The following is a 23,472-nucleotide window of genomic DNA, read 5'->3' as shown; positions in this document are numbered from 1 at the left end:
GTTTTCACTGTGGTCACAGCCCTGGAGTTATTTTATGCTCTGATGTGACCACTGTCATTACAGCTTGTAGCTGAAAACTTGGCAATTTGGATATCCAGATAGCAATGTTCTTCCTTTACTGTTTGCACTTGTGCTTCAGCTCTCTGCCTTGGACTGAAGCTTGGTTCACCACAGTGTCACAATACTGTGACATTCTTACAAATCAGTACTTGATTTTCTTTATCCAAGCCAGTCTGTGCTAGGTGCTGTAAAACTATGCTAAATCTGGGACCTGAGTTGTTGAAAACTTCCTGCCTAGCAGGGAAGTGGCAAATGCTGGTGATGGCATGCATGGCACCACCACCTCCTCTAAAAGTTTCTCCTGCCAATCGTCCTTGCAAGAACCACCCTCTGTCAATACGGCTCTGACGACAAGGAGCATGAGACTGCCAAGGTGATATCCATGTGCCAGTGATGTTGCCAGTGGTGGCTGACACCAACTCAAATGAACACAGGATTCCTCCCCTCTGTTTTCCCATCTCTTCCTCCATCAAGGACAGGGCTTGAAGAATAGAGCTTCAGCCAGGAAATCCTTACCTTTCCTATTTCACTGTGGTTTGCCATCTACCTGTCCAGGTTTTCTTGCTCAAAATGCATTTTTATTTTTTATTCATAGGTAATGGAAGGAGTGGAAATATCTACTAGTAATCAATAGGTCAAATTTAAATCCCCTCTCCCCTCTCTTCTACAGTGTTCAAGAAGAATTAAGACTTTAAAGGACATGATACTAGTTATGTAGCTATTATATGACAGCACATAAATGTTATAAATACAAATGACTGCAAACATTGCAAAGAACATCTGCCTCTGACTGAATCTGTGTAACTGTTCCATCACACATCCTCCATGCTAACTCTTTTGATGATATAATCACTTCCCAAAGATGGCAGTCACTCCCTTTTTTGATATGTCCAGCAGTTTATGAGGGTTCATGGGTGAATGTGGACCAGGTTAGTCAGAAGGGGCTGAGATTTTCTTTTTCTAGAATTTATGTTATTATGCAGTCAAATTCTTCTAAATAATAGACGTCATAGGACTTGAATTTCAAGTTCTAAAAATTCAGTTCCTGTTACTAATAAATGTGGATCATTTTGTTTCTCTGCACTGTAGCAAGTATTTGTAATTTATGTAAACATTATAAAATTCAGGTACAGCTCCCCACACCTGCCTTTTTCCACTAGTATTGCATTATTAGCATGTCAGATTGATAAAGAGTATCTGTAACATGGCCAGGACAGTCAGACTTTGCCTCCTCTGGGGCTTCTCTCATCATTTTTGCTGCAGCAGAACATGGCCTTAGGGCAGTGATGCCTCTCTTTCTCTGTTGTCATTATGAAAATAATTGCAGTAGCGTTGGAGCTGTAGTACTGTTCCCAGCTGTACCTAATTTGCATCAGGGGTCTTGCTGTCTTTTACATGTGGAAGTGGATGAGAAGTACTTTCAGGGTCAGGGCATGAGGTTAGGAAGGGGAAGCTCAAATGCCCATCCTCCTGTTCCTGCAGGCTGCTCTTTCCTCAGAGCGGGGCTTTGGCTTTAGCTTTCAGGTTGGCTGATGGGAGCTGTATGTTGAGTCTCCTGCCAGCAAGAAGTAAGAATTCTGTCCTTGAGAACATCCTTGAGGCAACAAAATGCTGGAGTTGACTGTATTCTGGTGTGTGGTGCATGAGGCGAGCACCCACATGGATGTACCTGTGTGTGGTGGTACAGGAGGACATGACAGGGCAGTGGAGACACAGCACGATGTTGCCCCAGGTGCAAAGCATTCTGAAAATTTAAGAGAAAACAAAGTTTATAGCACAGTGCTATTTTTGTCATGCTTCACTGGTTTCTAATTCGTTTTACCTGTATTTTTAAAATCGTGCAAGTTCCCAAGCCATGTGTTGCCATTCTTGCAAGCAGTCCTGTTGTCTTCAGATGGGTTCCCTCCATGAGTGAGGGATATGGAGGGCAGCTGGACACCTGCTCACAGCCACCCCACTTCATCTAGAAGTTATCCAAGAGCTCCCTACAGGAGCCACTCACTGTTCCCAAATAGTCTCCACCACAGCCCCTGATAATTCTTTATCTCATTTCGTTTTGGTGTGTGTCGCTTTAGTAGAATTGAATAATAATTCCTATATTAAGATATCAGGTGCAGCTGTTACCTGCACTATGGAGAGATGTTAATTTCTTCACAAACAGCTTTTCATAAAGTTCTGGTGAATATTTTTACAAAAGGAAACATTTGACCCAGTTTGGTGCATTTTAAATATTTGCAAGGGTTCTAACAGGCAATGATATTAATTCCAGTGAAGCTACTGCTAATCAGGAGACAGAGCTTATGCAGAACTCTCTCTTGCAAGCAAAAACGGGCACTTAACATAATTGCTTCATAAGAATAGGATATAGGAAAACATTGAAGAGAATGTTTGACATTTAAACATCTGGATAGTGTTAGTGGGGCTATTATTTTACCTTCGTGTCAGAAAAACCTGCCATGTTAAAGTTTAATTTCTCAGGTTTAGAGCCCATGAGCTTTGCATAAAAATAAGGGTTTATTTATATGAAAATATGCTCTGTCATAGTCAGATTTTTCTTATTATTCTTTCCCTCATTTGCCCTCAGAGATGGGTGTCTGAGGCTGACACATTGTCTCAGCAAATTAAGTCAAGCTGAAAGCAAGGGTACAGTGTTAAGGCAGAGAAGCAAATAAGATTTACATTTTCAAGCCAGAGCAGTAATTAGGCCATTGCATATTTTATATCTTCATGTTTATTTTCAGAGTGGTATATCAAAATAAACATAGAAGTAATGAGAAATAAGTGCTCCAACAATCAGTTGGGGTTCATCAAGTAAAAACGACAAATTACTTTTCAGTTTTCCTGCCACCCACAGAGTTTACATCTTTAAAATACCAGCAGGCAGGTGTTGTGGCCAGAGCTAATTGGGTTTGTAGTTAGGGACATACTGGGTTTCTGTATTACACATTATAAAGGGAATAGGCCTTCTTTTAAGCAATGTACTACTTCGCATTGTGCTGTGGACTTCAGTATGTGGGGTGTTTGGTTCTTTGCTGAGCAAATGAAGTTTTGAACTGATTATGGTGGTGCAGATGGTTATAACTACTTGACTGCAGGCAGGCAAACTTTGAATGCAGGGGTCCAGGTCCATTGCTGCTGTAGTATGAGCATGGTCTACAGGGCCCCAAGCTCTAAATTCTCATGACCCAAATTATCCTCCCTCTGTCTACACATATTGTGTTTGTGTGCTTGTGTCTATTAGGTGAAGCTGCTGCTCTCCCTTGCTGTGCTGAACAGGCAACTTGGCCAGCAATCTTTATTCTTACCTGTGTTTCTGCATACAGTCTTGCAGTGTTTGCCCACACACAATGCTACTTTTCTGGCAGAAGTAATGTGGCTACCAAATCATCTGACTGGAACAGCAATTATATGCTAACTTAAGGTTTTCAGCCATTTAATGCCTGTAGTATTTCTCTCTATCTTGGTATCTTTATTTACAATGAGTGTCTGTGTAAATTAAGCTAGATTTATGAGAAAATAAGTCCATGGAGTTAATTTTCTGCTTTTTTTCTGCCCCCTTCTTTGCTTCACTCTCCCATCCCAATCCTTTCCTAATACCTGATATCATGCTTCATATCCAGATACATACTGCAAGTATGGTAAGAAAACACAACCCAGAACATAATCCTTTGGCTTTCCTCCCCACAGTTTTGACGGCACACAGGCCTTGCTACAGCTCTCACAAATAGAAAACGGGTTGGGTATTCCCACCTGCCCCCTTCTGAATTGCATCAATTCCGATTATGAGCCAGAAAGAAGAAGAAATGGAGGATAGCTCCCTGCCACTCTGTGTCACCTGCGGCCAAGCACATTTACCAGAAGAAAACCACTTGTACAGCTACACCGAAGAAGTAGATGATGATCTGATATGCCACATTTGCCTGCAACCTTTGCTTCAGCCATTAGACACGCTCTGCGGTCACACCTTCTGCACAGCCTGCCTTACAAACTTCCTTGTGGAAAAAGACTTCTGCCCCATGGACCGCAAGCTTGTGATTCTCCAGACGTGCAGGAAGTCCAGCATACTAGTGAATAACCTCCTGGATAAGCTAATGGTTAGCTGCCCTTTCACAGAACACTGCTCAGAGGTTGTGCAACGTGGTCACCTTGAACAACATTTCCAAACGCAGTAAGTTGTTGTTGATAGACATTTTTTCACTCTTTTTTCTTTCTTTTTTTTTTTTTTTGAGTAGAGGAAAAATATTTTCAATTAATACTGATCAAAATACACAGTTAATGTAAAGAAAGAGTTGTTGATTTTAGTCCCAAGGAGTATCATTAATTTAGAGCTGAATTTAGTCCATTTATAGTCCAAAATATAGGCTATGTCTTACCCTTTTTTAGAATCAAATGCATCAATGCATGTAAAGTACTTCATGTTATCATTTACAGTTCTGAATACCAGGTGAATACCTTGTGGTTAGCTGCACAATGACAGTGTGTATGTGGTCCAAAGACATCTGCGTGTTTTGGGAAGCTGAGCTATTATAAATATTTTAATAGCACATTAAGGGTTTTATAATTGCCCTTTCTTCAAACCTTTTTTGAATCACAAATGACCTACATGAGAAGTAGAGCAGAAAATATTCCGGTTTGGTATTGGTCTTTGAACCTGAGTGTTCCTTTCTTCCAGGTGAGCATTTACCCAGGGCACCATGGGGCTCACAGAGAAACAGTGAAATAGTTTGGCTGGACTCCCCCTCCAGCCTTTTCCCTCTTGGTAACCAGGACATCCTCCATCCTGTCTCTGGGAGAGATCTCTCCAGGGAGTGTTTTGGTTCCTCTGCAATGAGAGAACTGAGTGATTCTCTGATTTTCAGAGTAGCATGTGCTACTTCTTTTGTCTTGCATGATCTGCCTTTTGTAAGGAAGGCAGAAAGGTAAAGAAGTACTTTCAGGGCTGTGATTTCTGACAGCAGACTAACACTTTGGCACAGTCTGTGTAATAGGTCTGAGAAGAGATGGGGTCTAAGATGTGCCCTTTTCTGTGAGCTGTATCTCTTGCCCGGTGAAATTACTTCCTGTGAAGTTTGCAGGTGTAAATCATGTTGCTGGGTCTACTTCTGCATGTGCAGTGTGAAGGAAGCCTTGAGCAGCCAGCACAGGGCTCCAGACTGCTGCTGGGGGCACATTCCTGCACAGACATGTCAGTACTGAGGACCAAGAGCATCACTGGTGAGCAGGCTGGTGAGCCAGAGGGTGGAGGTGTGTTCACATACTGTGCACTTCACAGTCTGTGAGCCTGCAACCGGAAATGGCTCTGCAGCCTGCCATTCAAACATGTCCTCATTTGCACTGGAGACCTCATTTCTTGAAGCACCTGGATTCTCACTAGGAATTTATTCACTTGAAGATATTCACGAAGTTATGGTGGCCTAACCAACAAAAAAATGTGATGATTTTGCATTCCTAGAACAAAAAAACCCCACAAACTTTAACAATGGGCTTATTGATTCCTTGTGAAGGTCATGAGACCACTTTCCACATGCTGGAGGTTTGGTGGTTTTGGATTTGGGTGCCCTTGTCCCCACACTTCTGGACCTGACTTTCCCCTGTGAGGGTGCTTCTGGCTCATGGTGCAAGAGACGGTGGGAGCAGGCCCCAACCCCGGGCCAGAAGTGCTCTGGGAGTTCCACTGTGTGTGGCTAAGGGGACAAAATAACAAAGTTACTCATTATTTTCTGTCTTAGGTCAGTACTTCTCTAACAGGCCTCAAATGTCAATTTCAACAGAAATGCAGGTAAGGGGACTGTCAGTCTTCTGTGACCTGCTGTCACTGAAATTATATTTCTCTACAGATTCCAACCACAAAATCTTGAAATGTGTAAATGCCCTTTCCCTTTGCTATACATATAGCTGAATTCAGTGTGAATTAGATCTTTCTGTTTGTATTCATTTTTTTTGACATGATGATGCTGTGGACATAAAATTAGCAGGACACCCATTCCCAATTCACCGCCAACCCCCAAGAAGTAAGCGAATTGGAATATTGTTTGTTACATGGAAGCCACACAGCTACCACAACTTCTGCTTTCTAGTGTTGATTCTCCTACGTGGAAATATGGAATTCACTCCCGTGTCTTAGTTTCTTTTCCTTAAGGTGGTAGTAAAGGTACTCTTCACTACATATCTTACAGAATTGCAGAGCTATAAACAATGATTTGGTCCTGTAAAGGCCTGGCAGGTTTTATTCTAGCACTTACTGTTGACTGTCAGTGGCTTGGCCTGGATCTTCCCCTCAGGATCTTCAATCTCCTGTGCTTCTGGCTTGCTTGGCCTGAGCCCAAGCAGAGATAGAAAGAATTGTCTTGGTAATGTATTCCCACCCTCTCTTGCTGTTCTCTCTTCCCTGTATCAGGTTCTCTGCATCAAGTCCCAGGTTTGCAAACCCCAGGAGCAGAAGACTGGAGAAGTGGAGTAGGGTCTTTCTACCCTAAACCTCTAATGTAGTGAAGTATAAAGCATTGCTACATAGGGTGGACATTTTTCTTCTTTGCTACTCATGACATGGATTTGCTTTCCTCAGAATGCTTGGGAGGGCTGAGTTATCTTAAGGCCAAAGGGCAGAGACAGGAGAATAGGAAACCACAGGGAACTTCTGCTGTTGGGGGTTTCAGCTTTATAGACGATAGGTACTGCAACCTCACTGTCATTACCACTTGAGGGAAGAAATAGGAGGGAACATTCTGAGTTATCCCTAAAGGTTGACTTCTACATCCTTGCGCTTACACACACTGCACAGCATCTTTATTTTTTTTTAAGCATAGCATTAATTATCACCTAAGGTATCTTATGCCTCTGCCTAATTTGTCGGAAATGCAGAAACCTCTCTTGCCACCCCATCTCCAGTTAATGGCAAAGAGAAGGATGTTGTGCTCTATCATGCCCAGGGACAGGTTAAACAGACTTAGCTGATGCTGTTCTCTTTAACTCTGGTGAATCAATAGAGGGAAGGGGAAATGCGTGATTTTGCTAATAAAACAAATACGATAATAATCATAAATATTTGGTGTCTGCAGTGAGAACAGTTCAGAGCCCACCTGATATTTCCATAGAACAATATTGTGTCCTCGGTGAATAAATTAAAGTAGACGCTGCTAGGGTCACCAGGGTGGTCAGAAGTCCTCACATTACTTGCATTATCCAGGTTCAAACCAGTCCTGCTTCTCAGAGAGAAAACATAAGCTTGCCCTGATCAGGGATGAGGTCACTGATGGGACAAGGTGAGCTTGCTGTTTTATGCTTTGTAATTGATGAGGGAACTTTACCATTTTTTTTAAACACCGGTTACCATGGAGCAGTCCACTGAAAGCATCCTTATTTAAAATATTTGCTCTTGCATCCTTCAAAAAAAACCCTGAGAAGAGTCATGTCCTTGGATTATTACATGATTTATGTTTGTACAAAAACATCTGACTGGATTTAGGGAATTCAGGCTGAGATGCAAACAGCCAGCAGTTGGCTGTGATCTTTTGCAGTGTTTTACTTTAAAAAGGTGTGGTCTTCTGATATCGCCTGCTACAAAACTCCACGGGGGGCATTTTTCCCCCCCTTGTCAGACAGCTACACCCTTCTGTGATGCAGTTTAGCTCGTAACCCATCTGCTTGTGGGCAGTGATGTAAACATACCAGCTGCCTCTGAAGAACCACTCTGAATCCTGCAGGAGGCAGGTCTCTTCCCCGAGCATCGCTCTCCTCTGCAGCATAAGTCACTGTCTCGCCAACCACGCTGTGCTGTCCCTAAACCCTCACATCTACCCATCCGAGAGTCAGATCGAGTAATCCTCTTACAGGTCAATGATTTTTTGCAGTGTAGCTTCGTTTCAGGGATTTAAGCTCGATTCATAATGTGCTACCATTGCGTTGAAATGGAAAGGCTTGCTTAGACAGGGCTTGGCTGGCACGAAAGCTTCTCGTTGTGTGTCCCACCAGCACAGAGAGACGGTGGGAAGGAGGAAACCTAGCAGCAGTGCCAGCACTGCACTGAAAATGAAGGCTCTTCTGTTACTGGTCCTACCTTGGCTAAGTCCTGCAAACTACATAGACAATGTGGGCAACCTGCACTTCTTGTACTCCGAGCTGTGAGTACGCACAGTCGCGCCGACATCGTGCTCTCTGTCTGTCTGTCTCACCCGAGTGGCGGGAAGGGGCTCGCCATGAGTGTTTTGGGGGGTCTGTCTGCCTGTGTGTCTGTGCCTGTGCATATGTGTGAAGAAAATCCTGCAACGTCTTGCCAACAGCTTCACACCGTGCTGCTTCCCATCTAGGGGCTAATAATAGCAGTACATCCCCATTGTTTTCTGCTTTGGAAGCAGCAGAGTGAAGGAGACATACAGAGTGAAGCTGCTTTTTTCCTTATCAACTTCTTTTTCTGTGCCGATGTTTTAGGTGTTTGTTGGTTTGGGGTTTATTTCCATTTCTGAATCTGTGTTTTTCCTTTATTTCCTGTAAGTAGCCTTGTGGGGATCTGGGTAGAGGGGAGGGCATCAGGACAGACAGCCCCAGTAGAGCACTGTCTGTGTACATGCATAATGTTCTGTGTGTAAAGCTGTATGCCTGTAGCAAAATGCTGAGAAGCCTTTCACCAGAAATAATTCACTTGAGACAGGAGAGAATTTCTGCGTATTTCTGTTTTTGCCCACAGCAGAATGTTATTTTTTCTGTAAAGCAAATTTAACTGTAGAAATCCATTCATATATCTTCATGTTTTAAAAAAACCCACCTTGAACGACCCCATAGATGGTCGTTCCAACCCATAAAACAAATATTCCATGGTATCTTCTGTAAATGTTACTACTTTCATTTGTGCTTGAATGGATTGCACTAGTTGGTAGAGCTTTTATGACTAGAAATAGATACTTGTTTCACTATGTTTTCTTCATTATGTGTTGTTTGTATTTTAACAAATTGTAAACTTTCAAGATCTTCATTGAGATAATGAATGAAATGTCTAATTCTCTCAAAAATGAAAAATGACTGTGTTATGTCTACAGTGGGAATGTTTTAGAAACAGTTGTGATTAGTACCAAAGAGACTAATTTTTAAATGATTTTGTCTCTACTGTCAGACAAAAATAGCAGTGTTTTGCAGAAACACAAAGTCCCCTTTTGAAATCCTTGTGTCATGTGCATGGCAACTATTAATAATTTAGTCACACTGTGTACAAGAGCTTAGGATTTCTGTATGCTGTAGGTGTTTTTAAACATTTAACAAATCTAATGTTGAGGGTTGCAGCTATGTCCTCATTTCAATTTGCTGGCATTTTGTTTAAGAATTTTAATTTAAAAAAAAAGCCACAAACAACAAACAAAAAACAGTTAAGTCAAGCAGGCTACAGGAGCAATCAAGCTCAAAACAGGGCAGATGAACACTTATAATGGAAACAATGGCATCTGGGACATCTAGTTTCCAGGAAAACAAACCAATGAGATTAATCAGAGCACAGGCACAGATGCAGCCTACTTGCTTTTCTTGGGGAATTCAGGTTCACTGATTCTCCCAGGATAAAGGGCTATGATGTACGTTAGCTATTCATCTCTTATTTATTTAGCCTTCTAACCCACAGAGATGTTAGTTGTGCTGAATGTCAGCAGTTGTTCTAATGGAGTGGGTGTGGGCTGGGGCTTGGACGTGCGTCTTCAGTTGGCAGCAATGGGAGGTGCACATCCCATTTCCAGTGCCCAGCCCTGGATGCTATCTGGCATCCTGCTGCCAGGAGCCAGTGCTCAGGGCCTCCCACACCACTCCGTCTCTGCCAGGGCAACAGAAAGTGGGATTTACTGGGGCTGACACAATCCAAAAGGGCACCAGGCAGTTTGACCTCCTTTCAGGAATTTCTCCTTCTCCTCCACGTGTATGTAGTGCCTCTGGCTGCTGCTGGATGCTGCACAAGGCATTGATATACTAATCAGTGGGATGGATTCAAGGTCCTTTCTAGTAACAGCAGTTGAAAGAAAAAGCGAAATACTGTTTTCAGTCCTGTTTAATCAGTTTATACAATTGTTATGACCTACAGATTTCTACTTCAGTTGCTTGGACACTTGGACATTTTTAATGCAAAGTTTTATGAGCGAAACAGATAAGCCACTGGTGTCCAGAATGGCCTGACACCCAGGGGCACAGGTTAACTGCCACAGAACTTTTGTACCCCAAACAAGCAGCTTTGTAAATCTATCCCCACAGCTGACTGAAGAGTCCTTGCTGTGTCTAGTGTATCTGATGGCTTGCACCATGGCTCTAAACCAGACCGTAGTAGGCAGAAAGCATTTTTTGCATTATCACACTATCTTTGGTTGTTGGTTGAGTACAAATACTGGCCTCAATCAGGACTCATTATTTTCTTGGCTGTCAGCCACTAAAGATACCAGCTGAGGAGGAAGAGTGGAATGATGGGTTTTCTAGCAACGAGAAAAGAGCTGGAGGACAGTAGGGGATGCAGTTACTGTCCCTGGTGCTGGCACAAGAGGAAGAATAAGGATGCTGGGATTCACACTGACCTCTCTCACACACAATCCATCTCTTCCCTTCTACTCTGTTCAAAGGTTATATTATTTGTATTGCATTGCTGAGGTTTGCTTTAGTTCCAGGGCATTTTTGTTCCTAAATGTGGAACAGGCTCCTTGGAGAATAGGGATTACAGCATAGCACAAAATCCATCTGGAGAGGCAGGGCCTGGAATCCAGCTAAGAAATAAAGAGATTTTAGGAGATGTGAAGTGGAGAAAAGAAGGAGAAAAGGCTGTCCCAGAGCTTTGCACTTCAGCTGAGTGCCACACAGGTAGGAAAGAGAGGTGTGTGGATGTGTTGTAGTGGCACTTTATGGGATAGATGTCGAGTGCCACTATTTTTAGTTTTCTGTTAGAAGTCTGATAATTACAGGTATTCCCAGGAGGCAAATACATGTCCCCTGATGTTGTCACCTGCACTAAAACCACTTCCCTGGCTATTCTCTGTTGTCCTTCCCTTAGCAAAGATCATGACACAGATGTTATTCCTGTCCTTGCTCTTTGCCAAATCATGAAGAGCAGCATGTGGTAGGCTAGGGAGGCTTCCCTCTTGAGGAGAAGCCCATGGAAATATCTGACAGAAGAACAAGAGAAACCTGTGAGATCTACCTTGAGGAACCCCTGGGAGGTGGTGGGATGTAGCCACACCTGCCCAATGTCTCTCACCATTGTAAGGGTCTATATGGGTGTTGAGGAAACCCTACCCCAGGGTCCATGCCTTCTCCTTTATAAAGAAAACTTTGAAAAGCATCTGCTTTCTTTCTTTCTTATTTAACACATCTTCAGAAGGGAAATACTTGCCCCAGCATTCTTTTGTGTTGAGGTATATTATTCCCTCCAGTTAAAAACACGGTATGTGGATGGAGAGGCAGCCTGTGGTCACTCTTAGGAGGCTTTCCTGAGGGTGATGACCTGGTGGCACTGCTCACACCATTCCTGTCCCTCTCACTTCATAGGATGAGCTGTGCAGCAGGGTATTTCTCAATAGCAGGATTTTCTGCACCTTTAGGTCAAACAGCCACTTAGAAATGAAATTGAGGGGAAGGAGGTTGCAAGACTAGGCAGTAAATAACCTCACCTTATCTCCCTAAGGACATCAATCATGTAACAACGTGGGGTGGTTTTCAACCTTATCCCAATTCAGCAAGTGGCCATGTGACTGAGCAAGTGCCCGGGATGGCACTGGGCATTGCATGTGCTCAGCACAGGTCTAGCACTGGGGGGTCCTTGGCAGCCACTCTTGCTGGCACTCTTTCCCTCAAAGGACTAAACAGCTCCTGGCCTTAGTCCCTGCTGGTAATACATCAGCTAGATCAATCCCACTAATCTGAATCAAGCCATTGGTTTTTAAAATCCTTTATTTGTTAGGTGGAAATGCACAACCTACTCCCACATGTGAAAAAAAAAAAAAACACTTTTCTTTTCTTACTCTTCCTGAGTTTTGCATGAAACAGTCAAAGGAATCTCTCGAAATTAACTGGTTCAAGTTTCCCCATATAACTTTCTTACAGTAACTACTCTCCTAAATTTCGAATCAGCGCTTTGGGCTAGAATAACCAGAAAAATTTAGTTTCTCTGTTTATTCAGTTTAAAAAGAAGAGACGCAGGTGCCAGCTGTCTTCTAGTGCCATTGAGCACATCTTTTTATGGTAAAAACAATGAGGTTCATTCTCCCAGCCCCCTTACAGCACTGTACTTAATTGTGCTGCCAATTTCTTTAATTTCTGTTCAACTCAGTGGGGAAACTTGTGTCTGACTTCAAGTCTATCCTTGTGAAATTAGCCACACAGAGGCTGGGGAGCACAGGACATGCAATACTCATGACAAAATTGATAAACCTGAAGCACCTTTTGGGCTCATGTGTTAGTCCACTGCAAAAGCCATTTGTTGGCCTCCTTACTCTGTGCAAAGATGTGTTTTTGGAAATCTGTGTCAAAGCTAAACTGTGAGGTTATTTAAAGCTGAAAGTGCTGGAAAGCAAGGCTTGAATAGAAATATTCTTGAATGAAAATATAAATGAAATGTTTAGGATATCTACATTGAATAGCCAGGACAAAGCACACTGAGATAAAATTCAGAGGGTCTTTTTCTGGATGTTAGAATTGGATGTCTCTTGGAAAGCAGAACTGAAGTGAATTAAAATAGAAAGGCATGAGTGTGTCAAGGGCTACCATTAGCTTCACCCCTATCTTACAGCTTCACAAAGGGGCCAAACATAGAGTTGGCTTTCCTACAGAATTCTGAGCTCTCCACCAAAATCTTGAGCAAAGACCTACTAGTGTCCCTTTCTCAGCCTAGTCCCTCACTGAAGTTAGTCTGACCCATCTCCACCAGCTCTCCCTTGCCCTTCTACTTCTGTCCTCTGCTTCATACCTCTTCTGGTCCTTACCTTTGTTTATTCCCCTCATCTTTCATGCCTTGGTCCTTCCTCTATTGTGCTCCTTTGTATTTCCAGGCTTTAGATTTGCACAGGATAGCTTGAAATGTTAGTACAAATAAGGCCAGAAAGCCCCCAAGTAAAGTCTCATGTAGGTGAACTGCAAATATGCTGTATTATTGTTAAAAGTACAAGAAGAGTTGTAATCTAAACTCTTAGTATTGAATTGTCCTAACTGAATTTTCTAAATATATTGTGTTGCATTCAAGAGTGTTTTATGTTAGCATAGGAGTGCAGCAGAAAGTCATTTAATTGACTGTAAATATCTGGGTCTGGTCACTCTTTGACCAAAGATTAATTGCACTCCTTTAGCAGCACAGTAGGGTCTGGGCTTCTGCGCCACCTTCTTCCACCCTCTCACAGAGATGGTACCTTTCCCCACCAGCATATCCCTCTGGGCCTCTCTGCATAGGTTAGAGAGTGCTGAGCTTTTGTGGTATGATTAAATGTTACTGGTTAGCATTTTATTGCCCAGTGCTGTGATTCTAGGTGCAGAAATAGATTTGTCTAGGACAGCTCCAGAAACCAAAAACTCCATGAGAGCGTTAAGAATTTGTTGGTTCTGCCTGGGAATTTTGTGTGTAAGGAAAATTGGCATTTTAGTTATAGACTGAGAAAGATCCTGCTTCATTTCCTTCTATTTATGCAAGAAAGTTACCTTTACTCCATTCACAGCTACCTACACACACTTGAGATCAGAATTAGACCTTTCATTCTTCTGGATTGTTTTTTCAAGGCTTCTCACACCTTTGGAAAAGGCTGACATTGGCCAGTGTCAATCTCAACAAACACATTTTCTTGCCAAAAGTAAAGCCTGAGCCAGCCAGAAAACCACTAAAACCCTGACAAGGTGGAAAGGCAATGCAATAATTATGGTTGGCAGAAAGGTTCCTTTTGATGAATAACTTATGTCTCAATTATGTTTGATTTTTCTGTAAGTTGCTCAAAAGAATCAGGCTTACATGCCTGGCCCATGTAACAGGAGCACAGAGGGGTCAAACCTTTACCCCACTTGGAGGCTCTCTCACAACAGGCAAGCCACTTTGGAATGGGGACCAAGGAGGGAGAAGTACTGAAAGTCTGGTGGGGTAGGAGGAAGGAATGAGGTGGTGGGAGTTACAGGAGGTCGGTGATTACTCACAAGCAGCAGATTCTCGTTTCTTGTCTGACATTAAGCCACACAGGCCGTATGCTGCAAGTTTGGCCGACCTCCGCATCTCTCTGACAATTAACCTAGTTTAACACTGGCACTGGCAGCATGACAAGGATATTTTTCCTTGAGCTATTTCTCTGACAAGTCTGCCAGAACTGGGCTGTCCTGCAACGTGAGGATAAGCACTGCTCTTGCAGAGCTCTTCTGCCTGTCATAGCTTAAATCCTGCTCTGAATATTGGTACTGAGATCAGCCACAATGCAGCTTGTTACACTGTAGGGAAGCAGACTAGTAGGTCTGAGAGTCTTCTTGGATATCTTTAACACTCTTGAACACTTTTGGGGGAGTCTGCCTTCAAGGTCCCCAGTCCAAGAGTAACCAGCTGCATTTCATCACCTTCTCCATGATGAGAGCTATTGTTCAGGAACTAGAATTGATTTTCTGCATCTTGACATGTGACAGCATGTCTGAACTGCCTCCCTGAGCCATGCAGTAACTGGGTGCACAAGGGTGCCAACAAACACAGGACACAAACCCAGAGGTTTTGTAGTAACATCATGGACAATGTTGTACCACAGAAGGCAAAGTAATTCTGGGTCTGGTCCAGCCAGGCAGAGCGTGACAGAATAAACAGGATGGGAATGATGGAATGCCTGAATGTAGAACTTTAATGGTGGTCCAGTCACAAAGGTAATGACCACATGGTTTGGGAGGCAGCATCCAAAGACCTGGGGGTGTGGCTAACTTAACAATATATAAGGTTACCTGGGGGTAGGGGTCCAATCCCAAGCGGGGGATAGGGGTGTTACCGTATTTGTCAAAGGCCTTGAACCAATGGAGAACTAGAACTAGAGACATGACCTATTTTGGAATGATGCCATTAGCATCCTAATTTCCATATCCCACCTCCCATGGTCTCAGGTTTATAGTTTCTGCATAGGCTACCTGGGCTAAGGTGTTATCCATCTCATCTATTCCAGTAGCCACAGTGTTGAACTAAAAATAGCCTGTATGGCAGCATGCAGGTGACTGCTTGGGGCTTCCCGTTTCAAAAGGAGGGTCCAGGCTAGTCCCTCTATGTTGAACTGGTACCTCAGTGGAGGTATCTGTTAGTCAATGACATGTCACATGTCATGACTAAATCCCCACTACCACCAAAGAATTCCTGTGTTGGATCTGAACTCTGTTTTGGGATTAAGAAAGTGAACTCTTTTTGTAACATCTTAAAAAGCTGAATGAACCCCTTGGCCTCAGGCAAGTTGCAGCTGGTAAATACTGCATTTCACCAGTGAATCCTGGGGCTCTCCCTAGAACATGCTTTATCCATTCATTTAATTGATTGATTGACAACAGATTTTGAATACTGAGCAAGGCAAGTTCAGCAGCCGCCCAGTGAAATGGCTGGAGATTTCAACAGATGTGCAACTTTTGCACAAAGAAAAAATACTGTAAATCATCCTTAACTTTTGCACATTGTACAAAGAAAGTAAGCTGAGTGTAACAGTGGGCAAGTCAAGTCATATATTCAGGAAGTTGTTTTGTCATTTTGGTTGGATTTCTGCTGGCAGTATCCTCAAATTTTATTGATAAAGTTTTGTTCTCCTCAGCAGTGCAGGCAGACAACCAGATTTGTAACAATGATACATTGCCATTGGCTCCCATCTGCTCCCCTTCTCTCTTTTTATCAAGGCATTGGCCTGTGTATAGAGGATACCTGGTAGAGGAGTAAGAAATCACCATAGGCTCTTCTGTTTTACTGGAGTTGTCTTGCTCCATAACATTGCTGTGGCACATGGTATGAAGTAGGCTAAGACAAGATATTTGCAGTTGCTGGAGCCATCTTAATTTTTATTTGCTCTTCTACTAACTCACTGCCTATTATTTACCTGAATAATGTAAAATAAGTGAATAAAATGCCTGTAGATATATAAATTTCAGCTACAAAATTTAATCATTAGTGTGCTACTTATTTTTCTCTCCTCAGCTCTCTTGAAATCATGTTGCCAGGAAGCAAGTGTTTTAGATCAGCAAGTCATTTCATGTGCACGTATTGTGAAGCTTACACTCTCTCTATATTACGCATTGCAGTCCCATCATTCACTAGACAGTGTGCGATATATTTTTTATGTAGAATTTCAATAATTTAGCAACCTTTTAAATAGAAGGCAAGGGAAATCTGCTCCAAGGGTTGTATTCCCCTTTCCCCTCTGCAGAACTTAGTGAATGGATAAGATTGGTTGACTCATGGCCTGGGTTTTTTGTATTTTATTAAGAACAGACAGTACTAATTTTGAAAGCATAATTCAGGTTTTTTTTTTCCCCTCCCATATGTGATAAGCATTACTTTTATATGTTATTGTAGCTTCCAGTTAGCACTGGTGGTATTCCACTGGTTTTAACTTTCATTCCCATGTAAAAGGAGTAGTGGGATGGTTTCATAGAAACGTCCACAGAGACCTCTTCACTTGGGGATTTTATAATTCAGCAGTATGAAAGGTCAGAAAACATCCCTTGTGGATCAGGCTTTTAAGGAGAGGAGATGAACATGAATAACCAAATCTGTCCTGCGATCCATGGGAGACCAATGGAAGCAGAGGGCATACTGTGCTGCTGCTATTGCATGAGGATGTGTAGGTTGATGTGGATGAGCAAGGCTGTTTCGCTTGATATGTATGAATATCTCCTGCCAAGAGGCTAAATTACAGTCAGAAATAAGTGCTCTGTATGAAAAGCACATGTTACAACTCAGCCCTTTGCCAGGCAGGTTTTGCAGTGGGAGCAGAAATCCCAGGAGTTTGTTGTGGCTTGCCCTTGTCAGCTCCCAAAGGAGCGTCACCTCTGGTTCTGATTTAAATAATTGGCTCACATCTCCTTCAAGCATTACTACCTGCTTTGTTTTTACAGCAGGAAGATGGCACTGCTGGAGAAAGGATTAATCAGACTCTTTTTCAAATACAGTGTGTATATACTGGTGTTTCTTTTTTCTGTCCTTGACACTGCTATGTCTGAGATTGTGGCTGGGAACTGTTGAGGAGATGCAGAATTTAAAGTGCCAGTTGCTGCTACTTTGCTCCAACCCAGGCTGTGATGGAAATATTGATACTGATAATATTAGTTAATCAGTTTATCTATGCTGAGAAGGTTCTGCTGTGGATGCCCAGTGGTATCTACTGCAACCCATGCCATCCTTGTACCCCCCCTGCTGCCGTGTGGACCCTGCCATTAGATGGGCAGAATCTTGTGCATCCCACACAGCCTTCAGTGTTGGGAGCATGCTGTGCTCTCAACATCTGCTTTCCACCTGCGTTGTGCTGTCACAGGTCAAGGATATGGCCAAATAAATGCACTTTCCTTGGTGTCATGTCTGTAAATTTTCTCAGTATCCATTTTTAGATGGCATTTAAATTTTGCATATCTTGATGAATTTTAGTGGATTGAATGTGTGCAGTTTCTAGCAAACGTGCTGCTTTCAGTTTCTTCCCTCAGAGGAGATTAAATTCCAGTACATTTTTGTTTTATTCTTCCAAGGCATGAGTGTAATGAAGTTGGACAGTAATGGTTGCTGCATTTTACTTTTTTTCTGCTCTTTCCCCAGTAGCCTAAGTATCTGTAAGTTTGAAGGCACAGTTATGGCCTTTGAGTTCAAAATAAATCAGAAGAGAACAGACCAAAACAGGACACAGCATCTAATAAGATATATACATACAAACTTGCACTTAATATGTTGAGCTGTGAAAGCAAACAAATGCAGCCTTGCGGATCTGCCTTTTATATAATCTAGGCTCAAGTAATGAAGTGACCCAAGTGAACAAAAGAAATTCATGAGAGAAGGTCAAGACCAAGTAACCCTCTTCTGGAGCTGATGAACTGTAATCCATACCAGATATTTTAAAACAACATTTGCTCCATTTACCTCACAACAAAATCTCCTGTCCTGTCATCTCATCTCCTCACCTCTCCTCGCCAGCAGATGCTAAGTTACATCCTTCATATTTTTGCTAACTCACTATTTGCAGAGAGGTTGAGTCTCTTTCTCAGAGAGAAAATGCATTTCACAGATTTGCTTTTTGTTAAGGGCTGCTAATTGTTGCTCAGATCTTCCTGTGCTACATGTCTCCTCTGTTTTTCAAATCTCCAGCAAACAGAGGTTGACAACCAACACAAAAAATACCATAGTGATTTTGTGCCCTGTGGTGCATTACAGCACCAAGAGAACTCACAGCTGACAGTAAAAAAGGGTTTAGCCTGTGATGAAAGTGTTTGATTCATTTGCATGTTGGGTAAAAATAACAGTTTGCTCTTAAATAGGTGCTTACCTTTTTGCAGTGTTACATAAACTCTCTGGATGCCACCTGCCAAGTACGAATTGGCTACTTCTGCCTTATTTATCTTTAAAGAAAAGATGCAAGTTTGAGTCTTCAAATAGGTTCTTCTGTGGGCTCTCTTGACAAGACTTGTAAAGCTCATTTAGTCTCTGTAACCACCAGTACCAGGCTGTGTTTTGGTTTCTTTAGCTATTTTCCATGTGACTGCTCCTGGTTACGCCATGTCTTTGTCCTTCTCTTGCTTCCTCTCAATTCCTGTTTTTTCACATCTCTTCTCTTGCCTCTCACCTCTCACATACTTCTGCCCCACTAGGTTCAGCTTTAGTGAAGGATCAAGGTTATCAGGGAAGTGTGGCTTTAAACACTGAACAGCATGAGAGCAACATGTTTCTTCTGTCTGGTAAAGGAGAACAGAATTGGTTTAAAAACATGAGGTGCTCTTGGGTTGAACTGCTAATAGAGATCACCCACTGTAATTTCAAAACCACTTGGAGCTGGTAGGTTCAGTCAACCCATTGATAGGTACTGATGGGGACTCACAAGCCGTGTCCTCACTATTGTTAGTCATGGCAGGACTCTGTCTGCATGCTTCTCTCCTTTGTGCATTAGTGTAAATAAGTGAAAGGATGATTCACTTGAATGTCTGGTCTTGTCGAATGAGAGCAAGAAGAAAAGAGAGAAACTGGCTGATTTGATCTGTAAAGGACCTTTGTGGTTGAGTCCAATGGTGCTGAAGATATGAAACCAGGTGCTCTCTATTACCTTGCGCTGTTGCAGCACTGCAAAAGTCTTAGCTGATTTTCTCTCTTACTTTAAATTTATGGATTAATGTATGAATAATGTATTGTGAATTTAAGCTGTAGAACTTAACTTCACAAAACATGTGGAGCTGAAGGCTAAAAGCAAGGAAATCTTTATGGGTTGACCAGATTTGCTAAGACTCCCTTTATACTACTTTCGCTTCAGCAGTCTTGGTGAATTCTAAATATTTATCTGTTAGAATAAACAGAGGTTAAGACAGGTCATGGAAATAGCTCAGCTCAAGACCTGAGAACTAATCAGAGTTTTATCAACAGATCCTCTGCCTAGTTAAATTACCATCTGGACTGAAATTCTTAAAAGAGTTGCAAACTCTCCTACAAAACCCACCGCAAATGGTGAGAATAAAACCAGCCAAAAAAAATATAGGGGTCATAAGTTCTCTCCCTGTGTAATTCAATTCCTCTTGGTTTGTTGATTTGTTTAGTTCCAGAACCTTGCTCTAGTTGTTCTGTCTGCTATTCCAGTACCCAGAGAGAGGATGCTATGGAAGAAGTTATGAAAACAGCCATATCAACATACTTGATTTTTACCTCACTTAGTTCTATACAGGTATTTACCCACTGACTTCAACAAATTACTCTCTTAGATTTAGTTTGAATTAATTTGGAAGAAAACAAGGATTTGCACACCTGGGAAAACTTCTGCTTTTCACACCTATAGAGCAGGAGACATAGTATAGTAGAGATCCAAAAAAATATTTTTGAGAAAGAAGTGTCTAACCACACTAATTCACACCATGCAGTTTTTAGCAGAAATAGCAATTTTAAAAACAGAACATCCCTTGAGGGCATGTGGGTGAATGGACTCCAACTTCTGCAATCTTTGTGTCAACTTCTCCCTCCCTCAATAAAAATACATACTCCCTATGTGGGAGCTTTGTAAAACCTCAGACTGCACATCTGTCCCTTGTGACAATGGTAGTTGTATAACAACAGCTCTTAAAAAACAGTGATTTTTCTCACGGCCTTTTTTTTTGGTGAAATTTATCTCCCTGCATTGGCAAACACAAATTCCATTACTTTAACACTGACCAGAAAGTCCCCTAGGAGAAGCATATTTTCAGAAGAGTAGCAGAACTTGCGATGAAACAGTGACCCACTGCTGAATAGTCAGCTCTACTGCTGGAGGGCCAGAGTGGAGAAAGGTCCCTGTTTGTCTCCAGCTCTGAAGCCTGTAAGTCCATGTAAGGTCCATGCATGCCACCACAGAAGGCTTCAAGGGGTTTAGGGGTGAACAGACTTGCTGCCTGTCTTACAAATTACTGAATAAGCTGTATGGAATAGCTATAGCATAAGGATTAATCCTGGTCCCCTCTCACCACCTCTCATTGACCATGGTGATGGGGAGAAGTAGGAGTCAGTTTGTCGTATCCATTTCACCTCAGTGTGCCAGGTCTAAGGAAGCAGAGGGTTCAGGTTTGGTAGGTTTTTTTCTGTTGACCTTCTGTCGAAGGGAAAGTCTGGGCTTACAGTCTCTTCATTGAAAATCTTCTGTGTGATTTTTTTCCTCATCTCCTGGTGGTGCCTGAGAGTGGGCTAAGCATGGCACCATGTGACACACCTTCCTCTGTCTGTCCCCATCCTCCTTCCTGGGGTGGACACAAAGGAGGAAGGAGACAGTACATGTCCATCTGAGACCTGCTTTGGCTTGCTGCATGGGCATACATTGGCAGTACTTCAAAACAACCTTGTGATGGTGTTTTGCCTCTGAAGGTGTGTGTCTTCCTGCAGAACCCAGGAACAAACAGAATTTTGCTATTCTCTGGGACAACTGGCCCAAGGGGCAGACACAGGAAGAGAGGTAGAGTAATGGGTATTACCTGAAATCCTGGGACATTCTGTAAACATGGCTGTGACTGGGCAGGAGAGGGCTCATATAGGGTTATCTCAGCTGCAGCATCGACACTGAGACGCAACTATACTCTCCTTTGTCAGAGAGAAACAGAGAAACTGGATGCTAAGTAATTTTATATGTCTGTTTTTCAAGTAGTGTTTGCTATTTGGAAAGTTAGTCAGGCCTGGGCTTCCTGAGCAATGTTTTCAAGAAAAGCTTATGACTGTGTGAAGCATTATTCTGGAACCGCCTATTGTGCTTTCTGATGGTGACAACTCCCTCGGCACCTTTTTCCCCCTCTCTGACATTTCCAAAAAGAGCAGCTGTGCTGCTTACAGTCCCCTGTGCCAGGGAAGCAGTTGCTGATGTTATCCTTCCCTCCCATCTGGCTGCTTTGCAAAGAGTGCTTCTTCCAGGTCTTCTAATTACATTACAGAGAAATGGTCCTCACCCTTGCAAGTCATTGGTGAATTGTCAGGTCCAGGACTGAGCACAGAAGTTCAGGTGACACATGATTCTGTACCGTTAGCAACACGTGGATGCAGTAACATATTTAGTACCACATGGATGTTTGAAGTCCCTGTTTTGTGGGAGACATTGAGAAAAAAATACTATAGTAAGCAAAAAAGATTTTTTTATTACATATTAAACAAAGCAAACTTAGTAACTAGTTTTCAAGGTGTGGCATGCTGAGGGGTAGACCCTGTCTCTCAAAGAGCCCCAGGGCTTGAACAATGAGGCATTTGGTGTCCAGAAGAAAGGGTGGCAAAGAAAGGGCAGGAATTATCCTAAAAAGGATGATTTGAAAACACAGGGAAGTTAATCCATAATAAAGTTGGGTGTCAAGTAACAGTGCTGTTCTTATTCTAGAATATCTTCTCTGGTGAATGCTCTTACTCTGGAGCAGGGATGTCTCCAGGGAAGCTATTCTCAGATGTGTGTGTCTACACATCTAATACACATAGTGTGCCTGAGGCATCATTCCACAAGCACCACAGTAATCATATACTTCCCTGTTGCAGACAACCCCTAGGAAGCAGCATCTCCTCTGTAAACTGAATGTGGTTAACCTTTACAGAATACTTTGTGCTCCATTTTGGAAGGTCATCTTAATGCCAGTATCTAAGTACTCAGAAAACCCTGCAAAATGGTGCTGTAGCATCTTCAACTAGCTTTTAAAGAAAAAGTAAATAATTTGCCATGAGGCTGTTTTGTTTACAATCACTTATTGTCAGGTATTTATTTACCTTTCTTATTCCTCCTTTTCTCTCTGTATTGCACTCTTTTAAAAACACAGTGCTGTGTATCTGGCTTTGCCCTTCAGGAAGCAAACTAGTTTCAGGGCGGTTAAGGAAGTTCTTCAGAAGCTGAAGATAGGTAAACTGCCAAACACTGGTCTAAGACAGAAACCCATGTCTCAATTTCTAATATAAATATTTAAGTGCACTACAAATTTTGTTTAGTCTGCCTACCCATTTTTGTAATCCTCAGTGTCCATGTCAGGCTGAGGTGGATATTTTGTAACCATTGGGAAATTTCTCATTGTATCTGTAAGACTATTCTCTGTTTTATGGTTTGTCAGGCCATCTGCATTAACAGCATGCTGTTAATGTTATATTTACATGAAGAAAGTAGGATTTGTTTTGTGCATGTCTCAGTCAGGGCTGCAAACATGTCCAATGCCCCCAGCATGGTGCTGTCCACTGAACACTAGTATACATGTCCAGCTGGAGATCCTGTCTTTTGATGATGGTTTGGGTCACCTTGAGTGATGCCTTTGATGTGAAAATTAGCAGATGATGAGGCATGGCATGAGCATGCTGCTGGAAGTTAGATTGCCAGCTGCCTTCTGAAGGACCAGGGTCATCTCAGTTTGAAGTAGACAGATGTAATTATCCCCATCTCAGAGCTGATAATGAAATGACATCATTTACAATGCCACCTTGGTTTTCCTTCAGGGAGTCCATCATTACTGCTAACAAGACCCAAGTCTACTTAAATTGTGACGTTAACAAAATCACAGCCTGGGCTGGAACTGCCTCAGGCACAGAGGCTGTCTGAGTCACCCAGATGCCACAAACTGTCACAGGGAATTCACGGTTTGGATTCATTTCAGGACAGGCTGTCAAACAGCAGCCCCTACCCATTTTGTGGGAGTAGCAAGGTCAGGCAGGATATTCCTTCTCCTAGAACAGCAAGAGCAAGGCCACTGTCCTGTATTACCCAGGGAAATAAAATTGCAGCTCATCCTCAAGATTCAGTACTCCAAAATTGCTGCTCAGGTTTTCCCACCATGTTC

General features: G+C 42.5%; 1 protein-coding gene across 3 annotated transcripts in view; it reads left to right on the top strand.

Annotated features, from left to right (window-relative positions):
- Positions 1-23,472, top strand: part of LNX1 (ligand of numb-protein X 1) — a 121,455-nt gene that overhangs the window by 51,318 nt on the left and 46,665 nt on the right. For 2 of the 3 annotated variants that reach the window (XM_066185742.1, XM_066185741.1), the window contains exon 2: positions 3,748-4,228. In XM_066185742.1, the coding sequence (XP_066041839.1) occupies positions 3,843-4,228 (386 nt within the window). In that variant the 5' untranslated portion in view covers positions 3,748-3,842. Of the gene's footprint in view, positions 1-3,747; positions 4,229-8,088; positions 8,181-23,472 lie in introns of those variants that run through there. The other variant, XM_066185743.1, reaches the window with a different exon arrangement.

This window comes from Chamaea fasciata, unplaced genomic scaffold (assembly GCF_029207755.1).
Source record: "Chamaea fasciata isolate MVZ Bird 193981 ecotype frontalis unplaced genomic scaffold, bChaFas1.0.hap1 SCAF_6, whole genome shotgun sequence".
Lineage (NCBI taxonomy): Eukaryota > Metazoa > Chordata > Aves > Passeriformes > Sylviidae > Chamaea > Chamaea fasciata.
Note: the sequence above shows the minus strand (reverse complement) of the source record. Positions and strands in the feature narration are given on the sequence as shown.